This window comes from Cetorhinus maximus, unplaced genomic scaffold (genome assembly GCF_964194155.1).
Source record: "Cetorhinus maximus unplaced genomic scaffold, sCetMax3.hap1.1 HAP1_SCAFFOLD_2535, whole genome shotgun sequence".
NCBI classification, from domain to species: domain Eukaryota; kingdom Metazoa; phylum Chordata; class Chondrichthyes; order Lamniformes; family Cetorhinidae; genus Cetorhinus; species Cetorhinus maximus.
The window spans coordinates 25,112-43,811 of NW_027598472.1; the positions used below are offsets into that span (position 1 = coordinate 25,112).

Here is an 18,700-nt window from a genome sequence, read left to right on the forward strand (position 1 = left end):
GAGAAGCTGGGAATATGGACAGAGCTGATGAAGGAGGGTGTGAGCTTAGTCTTGTGATGTTGGGAAGCACTGGAGCGGGACGGGCTGTAAGCATTAGGATGTAGATGAGGGAGCCCACATTCCACTCCGGCCCAGGGAGTCAGACAGTGTGAAGGGCGAGAGAGGCACCATTCCCGGCCCCGAATCCCATTTCCAGCGCAGGGATGCGCAGGATGTTTGAACGAACGCGGACAGCGCTGCGGAGAGCGACGCGATTTCGACGTAAGGCTTCAAACCGACTTTGCTGTCGGAGTTGGAGAATAATGAGTCTCCGGTGAGTTTCCGGTTATTTTAAACTGGAAACCGTGTGGAGGCAGCGAGAGGGCCCGAGATCATTTACCACTTAGACAGAGGCACCGTCTATCAGCAGCGTTTATTAACTCTCTGTGTGTGGTTTATACAGAGTCTCTGTGTATCCCAGGGAGGTCAGTGTTTATTAACTCTCTGTGTGTGGTTTATACAGAGTCTCTGTGTATCCCAGGGAGGTCAGTGTTTATTAACTCTCTGTGTGTGGTTTATACAGAGTCTCTGTGTATCCCAGGGAGGTCAGTGTTTATTAACTCTCTGTGTGTGGTTTATACAGAGTCTCTGTGTATCCCAGGGAGGTCAGTGTTTATTAACTCTCTGTGTGTGGTTTATACAGAGTCTCTGTGTATCCCAGGGAGGTCAGTGTTTATTAACTCTCTGTGTGTGGTTTATACAGAGGCTCTGTGTATCCCAGGGAGGGTCAGTGTATATTAACTCTGTGTGTGTGGTTTATACAGAGACTCTGTGTATCCCAGGGAGGTCAGTGTATGTTAACTCTCTGTGTGTGGTTTATACAGAGGCTCTGTGTATCCCAGGGAGGGTCAGTGTTTATTAACTCTCTGTGTGTGGTTTATACAGAGACTCTGTGTATCCCAGGGAGGTCAGTGTATATTAACTCTCTGTGTGTGGTTTATACAGAGACTCTGTGTATCCCAGGGAGGTCAGTGTATATTAACTCTCTGTGTGTGGTTTATACAGAGTCTCTGTGTATCCCAGGGTGGGTCAGTATTTATCCTTTTTGAACAGGGAACTGTTTCTGCTCAGCTCTGTCACAGAGATTTACTTCCCAGTCTCTGGATGGTGATCGGGAGCAGGAGTCTCCGGCTGAATCATCCCTCTCCTCCGACCCTCAATCGAGCGCCTGTCCGAGCAGCAATCTCCACACGGACCAGGGCTGGACCTGTACCTTTGCTGCTGTGTGGGGCTCAAGTGGAGGTGCTGGGAATATGGACAGAGCTGATGAAGGAGGGTGTGAGCTCAGTCTTGTGATGTTGGGAAGCACTGGAGCGGGACGGGCTGTAAACATTAGGATGTAGATGAGGGAGCCCAGACTCCACTCCGGCCCAGGGAGTCAGACAGTGTGAAGGGCGAGAGAGGCACCATTCCCGTCCCCGAATCCCATTCCCAGCGCAGGGATGCGCAGGATGTTTGGACGAACGCGGACAGCGCTGCGGAGAGCGACGCGATTTCGACGTAAGGCTTCAAACCGACTTTGCTGTCGGAGTTGGAGAATAATGAGTCTCCGGTGAGGTTCCGGTTATTTTAAACTGAAACCGTGTGGAGGCAGCGAGAGGGCCCGAGATCATTTACCACTTAGACAGAAGCACCGTCTATCAGCAGGGTTTATTAACTCTCTGTGTGTGGTTTATACAGAGACTGTGTGTATCCCAGGGAGGTAAGTGTATATTAACTCTCTGTGTGTGGTTTATACAGAGTCTCTGTGTATCCCAGGGAGGTCAGTGTTTATTAACTCTCTGTGTGTGGTTTATACAGTATCTCTGTGTATCCCAGGGAGGTCAGTGTATATTAACTCTCTGTGTGTGGTTTATACAGAGACTCTGTGTATCCCAGGGAGGTCAGTGTTTATTAACTCTCTGTGTGTGGTTTATACAGAGACTCTGTGTATCCCAGGGAGGTCAGTGTATATTAACTCTCTGTGTGTGGTTTATACAGAGGCTCTGTGTATCCCAGGGAGGTCAGTATATATTAATTTCGGATCGATACAGGGCCATTAGGAGAGAGTGGGGCAGTGGGATTCATTTTGGGATGGATACAAGGCTATTGGGAGAGAGTGGGGCAGTGGGATTAGTTTGGGGATTGATACAAGGCTATTGGGAGAGGGTGGGGCAGTGGGATTAGTTTGGGATTGATACAAGGCTATGGGGAGAGAGCGAGGCAGTGGGATCAGTTTGGGGATTGATACAGGGCTGCGGGGAAAGAGCGGGACAGGGGGATTAGTTTGGGGATTGATACAGGGCTATGGGGAGAGAGTGGGGCAGTGGGATTAGTTTGGGGATTGATACAGGGCTATGGGGAGAGAGCGGGGCAGTGGGATTAGTTTGGGGATTGATACAGGTCTATGGGGAGAGAGTGGGGCAGTGGGATTAGTTTGGGGATTGATACAGGGCTATGGGGAGAGAGCGGGGCAGTGGGATTAGTTTGGGATTGATACAGGGCTATGGGGAGAGAGCGGGGCAGTGGGATTAGTTTGGGGATTGATACAGGGCTATGGGGAGAGAGCGGGGCAGTGGGATTAGTTTGGGGATTGATACAGGGCTAAGGGGAGAGTGTTGATGGATTCAGGAATGTTGATGGATTCTGCTGGTTGTTCTCACATTTAAATAATTCTCCTGAACCCTTTAGGGGGCACAGACCATTACCATCTGTACAAACATGCCCTACCCTCCACCCCTGCCTTCACCCGCATGCCAGTTTACCAGTCTGGCCACCCTTCAGCCTGTGTGTGTGTGTGTGTGTGTGTGTGTGTGTGTACACACGCAGGAAAGTATCCTTATTGAACAGGGAACTGTTTCTGCTCAGCTCTGTCACAGAGGTTTACTTCCCAGTCTCTGGATGGTGATCGGGAGCAGGAGTCTCCGGCTGAAACATCCCTCTCCTCCAACCCTCAATCGAGCGCCTGTCCGAGCAGCAATCTCCACACGGACCCGGGCTGGACCTGTACCTTTGCTGCTGTGTGGGGCTCAAGTGGAGGTGCTGGGAATATGGACAGAGCTGATGAAGGAGGGTGTGAGCTCAGTCTTGTGATGTTGGGAAGCACTGGAGCGGGACGGGCTGTAAACATTAGGATGTCGATGAGGGAGCCCAGACTCCACTCCAGCCCAGGGAGTCAGACAGTGTGAAGGGCGAGAGAGGCACCATTCCCGTCCCCGAATCCCATTCCCAGCGCAGGGATGCGCAGGATGTTTGGACGAACGCGGACAGCGCTGCGGAGAGCGACGCGATTTCGACGTAAGGCTTCAAACCGACTTTGCTGTCGAAGTTGGAGAATAATGAGTCTCCGGTGAGGTTCCGGTTATTTTAAACTGAAACCGTGTGGAGGCAGCGAGAGGGCCCGAGATCATTTACCACTGAGACAGAGGCACCGTCTATCAGCAGGGTTTATTAACTCTCTGTGTGTGGTTTATACAGAGACTCTGTGTATCCCAGGGAGGTCAGTGTATATTAAATCTCGGTGTGTGTGGTTTATACAGAGTCTCTGTGTATCCCAGGGAGGTCAGTGTATATTAACTCTCTGTGTGTGGTTTATACAGAGGCTCTGTGTATCCCAGGGAGGGTCAGTGTATATTAACTCTGTGTGTGTGGTTTATACAGAGACTCTGTGTATCCCAGGGAGGTCAGTGTTTATTAACTCTCTGTGTGTGGTTTATACAGAGGCTCTGTGTATCCCAGGGAGGTCAGTGTTTATTAACTCTCTGTGTGTGGTTTATACAGAGACTCTGTGTATCCCAGGGAGGTCAGTGTTTATTAACTCTCTGTGTGTGGTTTATACAGAGTCTCTGTGTATCCCAGGGAGGTCAGTGTATATTTACTCTCTGTGTGTTGTTTATACAGAGGCTCTGTGTATCCCAGGGAGGTCAGTATATATTAATTTCGGATCGATACAGGGCCATTAGGAGAGAGTGGGGCAGTGGGATTCATTTTGGGATGGATACAAGGCTATTGGGAGAGAGTGGGGCAGTGGGATTAGTTTGGGGATTGATACAAGGCTATTGGGAGAGGGTGGGGCAGTGGGATTAGTTTGGGATTGATACAAGGCTATGGGGAGAGAGCGAGGCAGTGGGATCAGTTTGGGGATTGATACAGGGCTGCGGGGAAAGAGCGGGACAGGGGGATTAGTTTGGGGATTGATACAGGGCTATGGGGAGAGAGTGGGGCAGTGGGATTAGTTTGGGGATTGATACAGGGCTATGGGGAGAGAGCGGGGCAGTGGGATTAGTTTGGGGATTGATACAGGTCTATGGGGAGAGAGTGGGGCAGTGGGATTAGTTTGGGGATTGATACAGGGCTATGGGGAGAGAGCGGGGCAGTGGGATTAGTTTGGGATTGATACAGGGCTATGGGGAGAGAGCGGGGCAGTGGGATTAGTTTGGGGATTGATACAGGGCTATGGGGAGAGAGCGGGGCAGTGGGATTAGTTTGGGGATTGATACAGGGCTAAGGGGAGAGTGTTGATGGATTCAGGAATGTTGATGGATTCTGCTGGTTGTTCTCACATTTAAATAATTCTCCTGAACCCTTTAGGGGGCACAGACCATTACCATCTGTACAAACATGCCCTACCCTCCACCCCTGCCTTCACCCGCATGCCAGTTTACCAGTCTGGCCACCCTTCAACCTGTGTGTGTGTGTGTGTGTGTGTGTGTGTGTGTGTGTGTACACACGCAGGAAAGTATCCTTATTGAACAGGGAACTGTTTCTGCTCAGCTCTGTCACAGAGGTTTACTTCCCAGTCTCTGGATGGTGATCGGGAGCAGGAGTCTCCGGCTGAAACATCCCTCTCCTCCGACCCTCAATCGAGCGCCTGTCCGAGCAGCAATCTCCACACGGACCCGGGCTGGACCTGTACCTTTGCTGCTGTGTGGGGCTCAAGTGGAGGTGCTGGGAATATGGACAGAGCTGATGAAGGAGGGTGTGAGCTCAGTCTTGTGATGTTGGGAAGCACTGGAGCGGGACGGGCTGTAAGCATTAGGATGTCGATGAGGGAGCCCAGACTCCACTCCAGCCCAGGGAGTCAGACAGTGTGAAGGGCGAGAGAGGCACCATTCCCGTCCCCGAATCCCATTCCCAGCGCAGGGATGCGCAGGATGTTTGGACGAACGCGGACAGCGCTGCGGAGAGCGACGCGATTTCGACGTAAGGCTTCAAACCGACTTTGCTGTCGAAGTTGGAGAATAATGAGTCTCCGGTGAGGTTCCGGTTATTTTAAACTGAAACCGTGTGGAGGCAGCGAGAGGGCCCGAGATCATTTACCACTTAGACAGAGGCACCGTCTATCAGCAGGGTTTATTAACTCTGTGTGTGTGGTTTATACAGAGACTCTGTGTATCCCAGGGAGGTCAGTGTTTATTAACTCTCTGTGTGTGGTTTATACAGAGACTCTGTGTATCCCAGGGAGGTCAGTGTTTATTAACTCTCTGTGTGTGGGTTATACAGAGACTCTGTGTATCCCAGGGAGGGTCAGTGTATATTAACTCTCTGTGTGTGGTTTATACAGAGACTCTGTGTATCCCAGGGAGGTCAGTGTATATTAAATCTCGGTGTGTGGTTTATACAGAGACTCTGTGTATCCCAGGGAGGTCAGTGTATATTAACTCTCTGTGTGTGGTTTATACAGAGTCTCTGTCTATCCCAGGGAGGTCAGTGTATATTAACTCTCTGTGTTTGGTTTATACAGAGACTCTGTGTATCCCAGGGTTGGTCAGTATTGATCCATATCGAACAGGGAACTGTATCTGCTCAGCTCTGTCACAGAGGTTTACTTCCCAGTCTCTGGATGGTGATCGGGAGCAGGAGTCTCCGGCTGAAACATCCCTCTCCTCCGAACCTCAATCGAGCGCCTGTCCGAGCAGCAATCTCCACACGGACCAGGGCTGGACCTGTACCTTTGCTGCTGTGTGGGGCTCAAGTGGAGGTGCTGGGAATATGGACAGAGCTGATGAAGGAGGGTGTGAGCTCAGTCTTGTGATGTTGGGAAGCACTGGAGCGGGACGGGCTGTAAGCATTAGGATGTAGATGAGGGAGCCCAGACTCCACTCCGGCCCAGGGAGTCAGACAGTGTGAAGGGCGAGAGAGGCACCATTCCCGGCCCCGAATCCCATTCCCAGCGCAGGGATGCGCAGGATGTGTGAACGAACGCGGACAGCGCTGCGGAGAGCGACGCGATTTCGACGTAAGGCTTCAAACCGACTTTGCTGTCGGAGTTGGAGAATAATGAGTCTCCGGTGAGATTCCGGTTATTTTAAACTGAAACCGTGTGGAGGCAGCGAGAGGGCCCGAGATCATTTACCACTTATACAGAGGCACCGTCTATCAGCAGCGTTTATTAACTCTCTGTGTATCCCAGGGAGGGTCAGTGTATATTAACTCTCTGTGTGTGGTTTATACAGAGTCTCTGTGTATCCCAGGGTGGGTCAGTATTGATCCTTATTGAACAGGGAACTGTTTCTGCTCAGCTCTGTCACAGAGGTTTACTTCCCAGTCTCTGGATGGTGATCGGGAGGAGGAGTCTCTGGCTGAAACATCCCTCTCCTCCGAACCTCAATCGAGCGCCTGTCAGAGCAGCAATCTCCACACGGACCAGGGCTGGACCTGTACCTTTGCTGCTGTGTGGGGCTCAAGTGGAGAAGCTGGGAATATGGACAGAGCTGATGAAGGAGGGTGTGAGCTCAGTCTTGTGATGTTGGGAAGCACTGGAGCGGGACGGGCTGTAAGCATTAGGATGTAGATGAGGGAGCCCACATTCCACTCCGGCCCAGGGAGTCAGACAGTGTGAAGGGCGAGAGAGGCACCATTCCCGGCCCCGAATCCCATTTCCAGCGCAGGGATGCGCAGGATGTTTGAACGAACGCGGACAGTGCTGCGGAGAGCGACGCGATTTCGACGTAAGGCTTCAAACCGACTTTGCTGTCGGAGTTGGAGAATAATGAGTCTCCGGTGAGTTTCCGGTTATTTTAAACTGGAAACCGTGTGGAGGCAGCGAGAGGGCCCGAGATCATTTACCACTTAGACAGAGGCACCGTCTATCAGCAGGGTTTATTAACTCTCTGTGTGTGGTTTATACAGAGACTCTGTGTATCCCAGGGAGGTCAGTGTTTATTAACTCTCTGTGTGTGGTTTATACAGAGTCTCTGTGTATCCCAGGGAGGTCAGTGTTTATTAACTCTCTGTGTGTGGTTTATACAGAGTCTCTGTGTATCCCAGGGAGGTCAGTGTATATTAAATCTCGGTGTGTGGTTTATACAGAGGCTCTGTGTATCCCAGGGAGGGTCAGTGTATATTAACTCTCTGTGTGTGGTTTATACAGAGACTCTGTGTATCCCAGGGAGGTCACAGTGTATGTTAACTCTCTGTGTGTGGTTTATACAGAGTCTCTGTGTATCCCAGGGAGGGTCAGTGTATATTAACTCTCTGTGTGTGGTTTATACAGAGTCTCTGTGTATCCCAGGGTGGGTCAGTATTTATCCTTTTTGAACAGGGAACTGTTTCTGCTCAGCTCTGTCACAGAGGTTTACTTCCCAGTCTCTGGATGGTGATCGGGAGCAGGAGTCTCCGGCTGAAACATCCCTCTCCTCCGACCCTCAATCGAGCGCCTGTCCGAGCAGCAATCTCCACACGGACCCGGGCTGGACCTGTACCTTTGCTGCTGTGTGGGGCTCAAGTGGAGAAGCTGGGAATATGGACAGAGCTGATGAAGGAGGGTGTGAGCTCAGTCTTGTGATGTTGGGAAGCACTGGAGCGGGACGGGCTGTAAACATTAGGATGTCGATGAGGGAGCCCAGACTCCACTCCAGCCCAGGGAGTCAGACAGTGTGAAGGGCGAGAGAGGCACCATTCCCGTCCCCGAATCCCATTCCCAGCGCAGGGATGCGCAGGATGTTTGGACGAACGCGGACAGCGCTGCGGAGAGCGACGCGATTTCGACGTAAGGCTTCAAACCGACTTTGCTGTCGGAGTTGGAGAATAATGAGTCTCCGGTGAGGTTCCGGTTATTTTAAACTGAAACCGTGTGGAGGCAGCGAGAGGGCCCGAGATCATTTACCACTTAGACAGAGGCACCGTCTATCAGCAGGGTTTATTAACTCTCTGTGTGTGGTTTATACAGAGTCTCTGTGTATCCCAGGGAGGTCAGTGTATATTTACTCTCTGTGTGTTGTTTCTACAGAGGCTCTGTGTATCCCAGGGAGGTCAGTATATATTAATTTCGGATCGATACAGGGCCATTAGGAGAGAGTGGGGCAGTGGGATTCATTTTGGGATGGATACAAGGCTATTGGGAGAGAGTGGGGCAGTGGGATTAGTTTGGGGATTGATACAAGGCTATTGGGAGAGGGTGGGGCAGTGGGATTAGTTTGGGATTGATACAAGGCTATGGGGAGAGAGCGAGGCAGTGGGATCAGTTTGGGGATTGATACAGGGCTGCGGGGAAAGAGCGGGACAGGGGGATTAGTTTGGGGATTGATACAGGTCTATGGGGAGAGAGTGGGGCAGTGGGATTAGTTTGGGGATTGATACAGGGCTATGGGGAGAGAGCGGGGCAGTGGGATTAGTTTGGGGATTGATACAGGGCTATGGGGAGAGAGGGGGGCAGTGGGATTAGTTTGGGGATTGATACAGGGCTATGGGGAGAGAGCGGGGCAGTGGGATTAGTTTGGGATTGATACAGGGCTATGGGGAGAGTGTTGATGGATTCAGGAATGTTGATGGATTCTGCTGGTTGTTCTCACATTTAAATAATTCACCTGAACCCTTTAGGGGGCACAGACCATTAGCACCTGTACAAACATGCCCTACCCTCCACCCCTGCCTTCACCCGCATGCCAGTTTACCAGTCTGGCCACCCTTCAGCCTGTGTGTGTGTGTGTGTGTACACACGCAGGAAAGTATCCTTATTGAACAGGGGACTGTATCTGCTCAGCTCTGTCACAGAGGTTTACTTCCCAGTCTCTGGATGTTGATCGGGAGCCGGAGTCTCCGGCTGAAACATCCCTCTCCTCCCAACCTCAATCGAGCGCCTGTCAGAGCAGCAATCCTCACACAGACCAGGGCTGGACCTGTACCTTTGCTGCTGTGTGGGGCTCAAGTGGAGGGTCTGGGAATATGGACAGAGCTGATGAAGGAGGGTGTGAGCTCAGTCTTGTGATGTTGGGAAGCACTGGAGCGGGACGGGCTGTAAACATTAGGATGTAGATGAGGGAGCCCAGTCTCTACTCCGGCCCAGGGAGTCAGACAGTGTGAAGGGCGAGAGAGGCACCATTCCCGTCCCCGAATCCCATTCCCAGCGCAGGGATGCGCAGGATGTTTGGACGAACGCGGACAGCGCTGCGGAGAGCGACGCGATTTCGACGTAAGGCTTCAAACCGACTTTGCTGTCGGAGTTGGAGAATAATGAGTCTCCGGTGAGGTTCCGCTTATTTTAAACTGGAACCGTGTGGAGGCAGCGAGAGGGCCCGAGATCATTTACCACTTAGACAGAGGCACCGTCTATCAGCAGGGTTTATTAACTCTCTGTGTGTGGTTTATACAGAGTCTCTGTGTATCCCAGGGAGGTCAGTGTATATTAACTCTCTGTGTGTGGTTTATACAGAGTCTCTGTGTATCCCAGGGAGGTCAGTGTATATTTACTCTCTGTGTGTTGTTTATACAGAGACTCTCTGTATCCCAGGGAGGCCAGTGTTTTTTGACCCCCTGTGTGTGGTTCCCTCAGCCAGTGCCTTCGTTTCTCTGAAGACCAGTCACTCAGCAAACAGGAACCTCACAGATCCTCACCAGAGCTCCCAGGTGGGAGATCGCAGGCCTGTGCACAATGGACGCCCTCACGGAGTCAAGGAGAAAGGCAGCAGTCGAAAATCATATCTCAGCTCTCAGGAATGTAATGGTGAGTGGGAGCCTGACACTGACAGAGTGCTGTCCCTGTTCCCTTCAGACCAAATCCAAGGGAGCCGGGATTAGGAATACATGAGCCGAACAGAATGTGGCCTGGAACTAACAGGGCTGGACAATATGCTTCACTTCAGTGGTCAAGATCTCTGCATAGACCACCCCCACCACCCAGCCAATCCCCACCAAACCCCCAACCCCCCAGCTCTGGAACTTGCATTCTTTTCTGACCCCGTACCTCAGAAAGGAGGAATTGGTTTTGGGTGTCGAGTGATACCGTGCCTAAAGGAATTTTCTTCTGAGGACAGTTTGTAAAGATTTGTCTCGCATTCGCTCTCGTATCCGATCGGCGATCTGATCGAGGGGGTTTCAGATCATGAAAGGATTGGATAGGGTCGATAGAGAGAAGGTATTTCCTCTGTTGGGGGTGGGGGGAGACCCAGAACATTGGGGCAGAATGTTAAAACTGGAGCCAGGCCGTTCAGGAGGCCCCTATTCACGCAGAGGCTGGTGGAACTCTCTCCTGTCGAGGCTGAGGGCAAATTCAAAATGACAAATTTGAGGTTGTCATTGGACCCAAGGGTGTTAAGGGTGATTGGAATTAAGGTGGAAAGTAGATAATGGAGTGTAAGTGGAGTATAATGTGGGACAATGTGAACCTGTTCACTTGGGCAGGACGAGTAGAACAGCAGCATATTGTTTAAATAGAGAGGGATTACAGAACTCTGCGGTACAGAGGGATCTGGGTGTCCTGGTGCATGAATCACATCAAGTTAGTCTGCAGGTACAGCAAGTGATTAGGAAGGCAAGTGGCACGTTGGTGTTTATTGCAAGGGGAATGGAGTATAGAAGTAGGGAAGTTTTACTACAGCTGTACAGGGCCTTGGTGAGACCACATCTGGAGTACTGTGTACGGTTTTGGACTCCTTATTTAAGAAAGGATAGAATTGCACTCGAGGCAGTTCAGAGAAGTTATCCCTGGGATGAGGGGGTTATCCTGTGAAGAAAGGTTGGGCCTGTATCCATTGCAGTTTAGAAGAGTGAGGGGTGATCTTATTGAAACTGATGAGATCCTGAGGGGGCTTGACAGGGTGGACGCTGAGAACATGTCTCCTGTTGTGGGGGAGCCTAGAACTGGGGGACACAGTTTAAAGATTCAAGGGTCTCCCACTTAAGACAGAGATAAGGAGATTTTTTATTTTCATGAGTCTGTGGGACTCTGTTCCCCAGAGAACAGTGGAGGCTGTGAATATTTTTAAGGTAGCGGTGGATAGATTCTTGACCAGCAAGACGGTCATGGGGCTGAGATGGGCAGGCAGGAGAGTGGCATCGAGGCCACAGTCAGATCAGCCATGATCTTGCTGGAGCAGACACCAAGGGGCTGAATGGCCTCCTCCCTCTCCTAATTCGTATGTAGATTGGCTGTGATCCAATTGAATGCTGGAACTTGTCCAAGGGGCTGAGTGGCCTCCTCCTGTTCCTCTGTTCGGAGTTTCCAACTCATGCTTTTGTGAAATTCTCAGCATTGGAAAGGCAAGGGCTACTATAATGCACCCTGCCCGGCATTGAGGGTGCTTCAGAAGACTGCAGTTCCTACAGGTTGAACTGGGGGTATTTGCCACTGTTGTTGGGTGTTGGATACCATTCAGTATGTTTTAATGATGCCTTGTCATCTGAAGTCAGTTAACTGTATGTCTTTATTAACTACAGGAACAATGCACATACACACAGTAAGGGGTTCAAGCCGTCTCCGTGCTTGCTTGCGCACACGGCTCTGTCCTGACACCAGACTGACCTCGAGGTGCAGGTCGTGTGTGGGCGGTACTGCACCCCGTCCCACATTAACTCTTCATGTGCCGGATCCTTGTGCTCCAGCCGCGAGTATGTGGGCTGGGGATAGCTGCTTCACCATGCCAGAATCGGTGCTCTGGGATAGAACCGGGACAGAGAGAGTGACCAAAAAAACCCAGCAACAGTGAAATAGAGACAGAAAAGAGAGGGGTTGGTGAGACCATCAGAACCCAGTACATATTCAACGTGGAGAAATGTGAAAAGACGTATCTGAGAAGCTGGATTAAGCAGAACCCATCGTTTCAGAAAATCTAGGAAAATAAGATTCAAAAATAGGAGCAGGGGTGAGCGATTCACCCCCTTTAGCCCACTCCGCTATTCAACTGGATCATCGCTAACCTTGTACCTCAACTCCATCTTCCCAACTATCCCCATATCCCTTAATCCCCTTAGGACCCATTAAGCTGTTACTCTAAGTCTTGACTATATTCATTGACTGAATTCACACTCTCCTCGGGTAGAGAATTCCAAAATTTCACTACCCACTTGAGTCAAGAAATTTCATCTCAGTTCAAAACCCCTTATCCTGAGACTCTGACCCCATGTTCTAGAGGAAAAACTTTTTTACCCAGAGGGCGGTGACGGTCTGGAATGCGCTGCCTGGGAGGGTGGTGGAGGTGGGTTAGCCTCACATCCTTTAAAAAGTACCTGGATGAGCACTTGGCATCGTCATAACATTCGAGGCTATGGGCCAAGTGCTGGTAAATGGGATTAGGGAGGTAGGTCAGGTGTTTCTCACATGTCGGTGCAGACTCGATGGGCCGAAGGGCCTCTTCTGCTCTGTGTGAATCTGTGATTCTCCAGCCAGAGTGGGGAAACAGCCTCTCAGTGTCTACCTTGCCAAGTCCCTTAAGTATTTGACATGTTTCACTACGAGCATCTCTCATTCTTCTAAACCCGAGGAAATATAGGCCTGATTTACGCCATCTCTCAGGGGACAGTCCCCATCATACCAGGAACCAGTCAAGTGAACCTTCAAGGCAAGTATTCCCTTCCCCTGGGTAAGGTGACTACAAATGGACGCTTTACTCCAGGCGTGGTCTCACCGAGGCTCTGCAGTGAGATATCGGATGAGAGGCTGTAGATAAGATTTAGTAGATTGGTATCAATGGGTGAGCGACCTCAGTGACTTGGAGAAACTGATATTGTTCAGCACAGAGCAGTGACTCACTGGAGAGTTCACAGAGCTTTCAAAATCATGAAGGATTTTTTTTAAAGAGATTAAATAAGAGGCAACTGTTTCCAGTGACAGGAGGGTCAGGAAGCAGAGGGACACAGATCGAAGAGAACCAGAGGGACGCAGAGTGAAGAGAACCAGAGGGACGCAGAGTGAGGAGAACCAGAGGGACGCAGAGTGAGGAGAACCAGAGGGAGGCAGAGTGAAGAGAACCAGAGGGAGGCAGAGTGAAGAGAACCAGAGTGACGCAGAGGGAAGAGAACCAGAGGGACGCTGAGTGAAGAGAACCAGAGGGACGCAGAGGGAAGAGAACCAGAGGGACGCTGAGTGAAGAGAACCAGAGGGACGCAGAGTGAAGAGGACCAGAGGGACGCAGAGTGAAGAGGACCAGAGGGACGCAGAGGGAAGAGAACCAGAGGGACGCTGAGTGAAGAGAACCAGAGGGACGCAGAGTGAAGAGGACCAGAGGGACGCAGAGTGAAGAGGACCAGAGGGACGCAGAGTGAAGAGGACCAGAGGGACGCAGAGGGAAGAGAACCAGAGGGAGGCAGAGAGAAGAGGACCAGAGGGAGGCAGAGCGAAGAGGACCAGAGGGACGCCGAGCGAAGAGGACCAGAGGGACGCCGAGCGAAGAGGACCAGAGGGACGCCGAGCGAAGAGGACCAGAGGGACGCCGAGCGAAGAGGACCAGAGGGACGCCGAGCGAAGAGGACCAGAGGGACGCCGAGCGAAGAGGACCAGAGGGACGCCGAGCGAAGAGGACCAGAGGGACGCCGAGTGAAGAGGACCAGAGGGACGCCGAGTGAAGAGGACCAGAGGGAGGCAGAGAGAGGAGGACCAGAGGGAGGCAGAGCGAGGAGGACCAGAGGGAGGCAGAGAGAGGAGGACCAGAGGGACGCCGAGCGAGGAGGACCAGAGGGAGGCAGAGAGAGGAGGACCAGAGGGAGGCAGAGAGAGGAGAACCAGAGGGAGGCAGAGAGAGGAGAACCAGAGGGAGGCAGAGAGAGGAGGACCAGAGGGAGGCAGAGAGAGGAGGACCAGAGGGAGGCAGAGAGAGGAGGACCAGAGGGACGCCGAGCGAGGAGGACCAGAGGGAGGCAGAGAGAGGAGAACCAGAGGGAGGCAGAGAGAGGAGAAGCAGAGGGAGGCAGAGAGAGGAGGACCAGAGGGAGGCAGAGAGAGGAGAAGCAGAGGGAGGCAGAGAGAGGAGAACCAGAGGGAGGCAGAGAGAGGAGAAGCAGAGGGAGGCAGAGAGAGGAGGACCAGAGGGAGGCAGAGAGAGGAGGACCAGAGGGAGGCAGAGAGAGGAGAAGCAGAGGGAGGCAGAGAGAGGAGGACCAGAGGGAGGCAGAGAGAGGAGAAGCAGAGGGAGGCAGAGAGAGGAGGACCAGAGGGAGGCAGAGAGAGGAGGACCAGAGGGAGGCAGAGAGAGGGGACGCAGAGGGAGGCAGAGAGAGGAGAAGCAGAGGGAGGCAGAGAGAGGAGAAGCAGAGGGAGGCAGAGAGAGGAGGACCAGAGGGAGGCAGAGAGAGGAGGACCAGAGGGAGGCAGAGAGAGGAGAAGCAGAGGGAGGCAGAGAGAGGAGGACCAGAGGGAGGCAGAGAGAGGAGGACCAGAGGGAGGCAGAGAGAGGAGGACCAGAGGGAGGCAGAGCGAGGAGGACCAGAGGGAGGCAGAGAGAGGAGAAGCAGAGGGAGGCAGAGAGAGGAGAAGCAGAGGGAGGCAGAGAGAGGAGAAGCAGAGGGAGGCAGAGAGAGGAGGACCAGAGGAGGAAAGAGGAGGATTTTTCTTGACACAGCCAGTTCTGGGACATGTAATGCTCTGCCTGCGAGGATGGTGGAAGTTTATTCCCGAATATTTTAAAATGGATAATCAATCTTTCTTTCAAAAGGAAAGATTTCCAGAGCTGTGGGGAAACAGCAAGAGAGCAGGATTAATAGGACAGCTCCTTCAAAGATCCGACACAGGGAGAATGACCATCTTCCCGGCTGGGATATCCCACACTTGGACACCAGCTGTGAAAGCCACTTTCCCCAGAGAGTCGCGCTCATATATCACATAATCACCAATATATCACCAATATATCACATATATCACCAATATATCACCAATATATCACCAATATATCACCAATATATCTCCAATATATCACCAATATATCACCAATATATCTCATATATCACCAATATATCACCAATATATCTCCTATATCACCAGTATATCACCAATATATCACCAATATATCACCAATATATCTCATATATCACCAATATATCTCCTATATCACCAGTATATCACCAATATATCACCAATATATCACCAATATATCTCATATATCACCAATATATCACCAATATATCTCCTATATCACCAGTATATCACCAGTATATCACCAATATATCACCAATATATCACCAATATATCACCAATATATCACATATATCACCAATATATCACCAATATATCACCAATATATCACCAATATATCACCAATATATCACCAATATATCTCATATATCACCAATATATCACCAATATATCTCCTATATCACCAATATATCACCAATATATCACCAATATATCACCAATATATCTCATATATCACCAATATATCACCAATATATCTCCTATATCACCAATATATCACCAATATATCACCAATATATCACCAATATATCTCCTATATCACCAATATATCACCAATATATCTCCTATATCACCAATATATCACCAATATATCACCAATATATCTCATATATCACCAATATATCACCAATATATCTCCTATATCACCAATATATCACCAATATATCACATATATCACCAATATATCTCATATATCACCAATATATCTCATATATCACCAATATATCTCCTATATCACCAATATATCACCAATATATCTCCCATATCACCAATATATCACCAATATATCACATATATCACCAATATATCTCATATATCACCAATATATCTCCTATATCACCAATATATCACCAATATATCTCCTATATCACCAATATATCTCCTATATCACCAATATATCACCAATATATCACATATATCACCAATATATCTCATATATCACCAATATATCTCCTATATCACCAATATATCTCCTATATCACCAATATATCACCAATATATCTCCTATATCACCAATATATCACCAATATATCACATATATCACCAATATATCTCATATATCACCAATATATCACCAATATATCACCAATATATCACCAATATATCTCATATATCACATATATCACCAATATATCTCATATATCACATAATCACCAATATATCTCCTATATCACCAATATATCACCAATATATCACCAATATATCACCAGTATATCACCAATATATCTCATATATCACATATATCACCAATATATCTCATATATCACCAATATATCACCAATATATCTCCTATATCACCAATATATCTCCTATATCACCAATAAAACTCCTATATCACCAATATATCTCCTATATTACCAATAGGCCCAGCTCAAGGTACAGCACAGGGTTAGATACAGAGTAAAGCTCCCTCTACACCGTCCCCATCAAACACTCCCAGGACAGGTACAGCACGGGGTTAGATACAGAGTAAAGCTCCCTCTACACTGTCCCCATCAAACACTCCCAGGACAGGTACAACACGGGGTTAGATACAGAGTAAAGCTCCCTCTACACCGTCCCCATCAAACACTCCCAGGACTGGTACAGCACGGGGTTAGATACAGAGTAAAGCTCCCTCTACACCGTCCCCATCAAACACTCCCAGGACAGGTACAGCACAGGGTTAGATACAGAGTAAAGCTCCCTCTACACCGTCCCCATCAAACACTCCCAGGACAGGTACAGCACGGGGTTAGATACAGAGTAAAGCTCCCTCTACACCGTCCCCATCAAACACTCCCAGGACAGGTACAGCACGGGGTTAGATACAGAGTAAAGCTCCCTCTACACCGTCCCCATCAAACACTCCCAGGACAGGTACAGCACGGGGTTAGATACAGAGTAAAGCTCCCTCAACACTGTCCCCATCAAACACTCCCAGGACAGGTACAGCACGGGGTTAGATACAGAGTAAAGCTCCCTCTGCACTGTGAGGTTGTGTTATGGGACTACCCCACCAGTAGAGGTGTCCGAGCAGATTGTGATTAGTTGTTAATGCCTTCCTGTTAATCCCAACAGGGAGCTCCAGTAAATCCGATTCCCGGGAGGGAGAGCGAAGACCTCGGAGCCTCTCGGCACCACGTGACATCCCAGGAGTAAGGTGCGTGGAGGGACTGCTTCTGTCATTTATGTTGTACAGACTATGAGGTGTCCTTTATCCCAGGAGCACAGGATGCCGGACTCCCCAGGGTGGGGTCGGTAACCAGAGGAACACAGATGGAAGACAATTGGTAAAAGAAGCAGAGTGGGGGAGATGGGGAGAGACATTTCACGCAGCCAGTTATTGTGATCAGGAACATGCTGCTGAAAGGGCATTCAGTGGAAGCAGATTCAATCAGAACAAAAGGGAAAATTGCATAAATACTTGCAGGGGCAGCATTTGCCGGATGATGGGGGATGGAGCAGGGAGGAGCGCGATTAATCGAGCTATTGCTTGAAAGAGCAGTACGGAGATGACGGGCTGAAGGGCCTCCTCGGTAAACTGGTCACCTTGCTGTTTGAGCTGGTCATTCTTGTGATACTCTTTGTTTGATATTACTCTACGCGAAACCAACTGCCCCGTTTCCTTCAGTGACACCGGGGATTGCAGCTCAGTCACAGTGAAAAAGCCAAGAGCAGCCTGGAGGGGCCGCAGTGCCAGCCAGTGCCCTGCTGGAGGGGCTGCAGTGCCAGCCAGTGCCCTGCTGGAGGGGCTGCAGTGTCTCGTTGGAGGGGCCGCAGTGCCAGCACTTTGGGCCCCGGGTCACTCCCAGTGAGACCTGTGCTGTGTGGGCCCCGGGTCACTCCCAGTGAGGCCTGTGCTGTGTGGGCCCCGGGTCACTCCCAGTGAGGCCTGTGCCGTGTGGGCCCCGGGTCACTCCCAGTGAGGCCTGTGCCGTGTGGGCCCCGGGTCACTCCCAGTGAGACCTGTGCTGTGTGGGCCCCGGGTCACTCCCAGTGAGACCTGTGCTGTGTGGGCCCCGGGTCACTCCCAGTGAGGCCTGTGCCGTGTGGGCCCCGGGTCACTCCCAGTGAGGCCTGTGCCGTGTGGGCCCCGGGTCACTCCCAGTGAGGCCTGTGCCGTGTGGGCCCCGGGTCACTCCCAGTGAGGCCTGTGCCGTGTGGGCCCTGGGTCACTCCCAGTGAGGCCTGTGCCGTGTGGGCCCCGGGTCACTCCCAGTGAGGCCTGTGTTGTGTGGGCCCCGTGTCACTCCCAGTGAGGCCTGTGCTGTGTGGGCCCCGGGTCACTCCCAGTGAGGCCTGTGCCGTGTGGGCCCCGGGTCACTCCCAGTGAGGCCTGTGCTGTGTGGGCCCCGGGTCACTCCCAGTGAGGCCTGTGCTGTGTGGGCCCCGGGTCACTCCCAGTGAGGGCTGTGCTGTGTGGGCCCCGGGTCACTCCCAGTGAGGCCTGTGCCGTGTGGGCCCCGGGTTACTCCCAGTGAGGCCTGTGCCGTGTGGGCCCCGGGTTACTCCCAGTGAGGCCTGTGCTGTGCAGGGTCTGGGTCACTCCCAGTGAGGCCTGTGCTGTGTGGGCCCGGGTTA

At 51.0% G+C, this 18,700-nt stretch overlaps 1 protein-coding gene across 1 annotated transcript in view; it reads left to right on the forward strand.

Moving 5' to 3' along the window:
- The window catches only part of LOC144677439 (membrane-associated guanylate kinase, WW and PDZ domain-containing protein 1-like), a gene marked incomplete at its 3' end in the record, with an annotated part of 41,779 nt that extends 24,500 nt beyond the window's left edge, over positions 1 to 17,279 (forward strand). Inside the window, exons 5-6 of the mRNA XM_078537532.1 lie at positions 9,791 to 9,961; positions 17,198 to 17,279. Coding sequence (XP_078393658.1) covers positions 9,791 to 9,961; positions 17,198 to 17,279 — 253 coding nt within the window. The remainder of the gene's footprint in view (positions 1 to 9,790; positions 9,962 to 17,197) is intronic.
- Between the last annotated feature and the right edge of the window lie 1,421 nt (positions 17,280 to 18,700).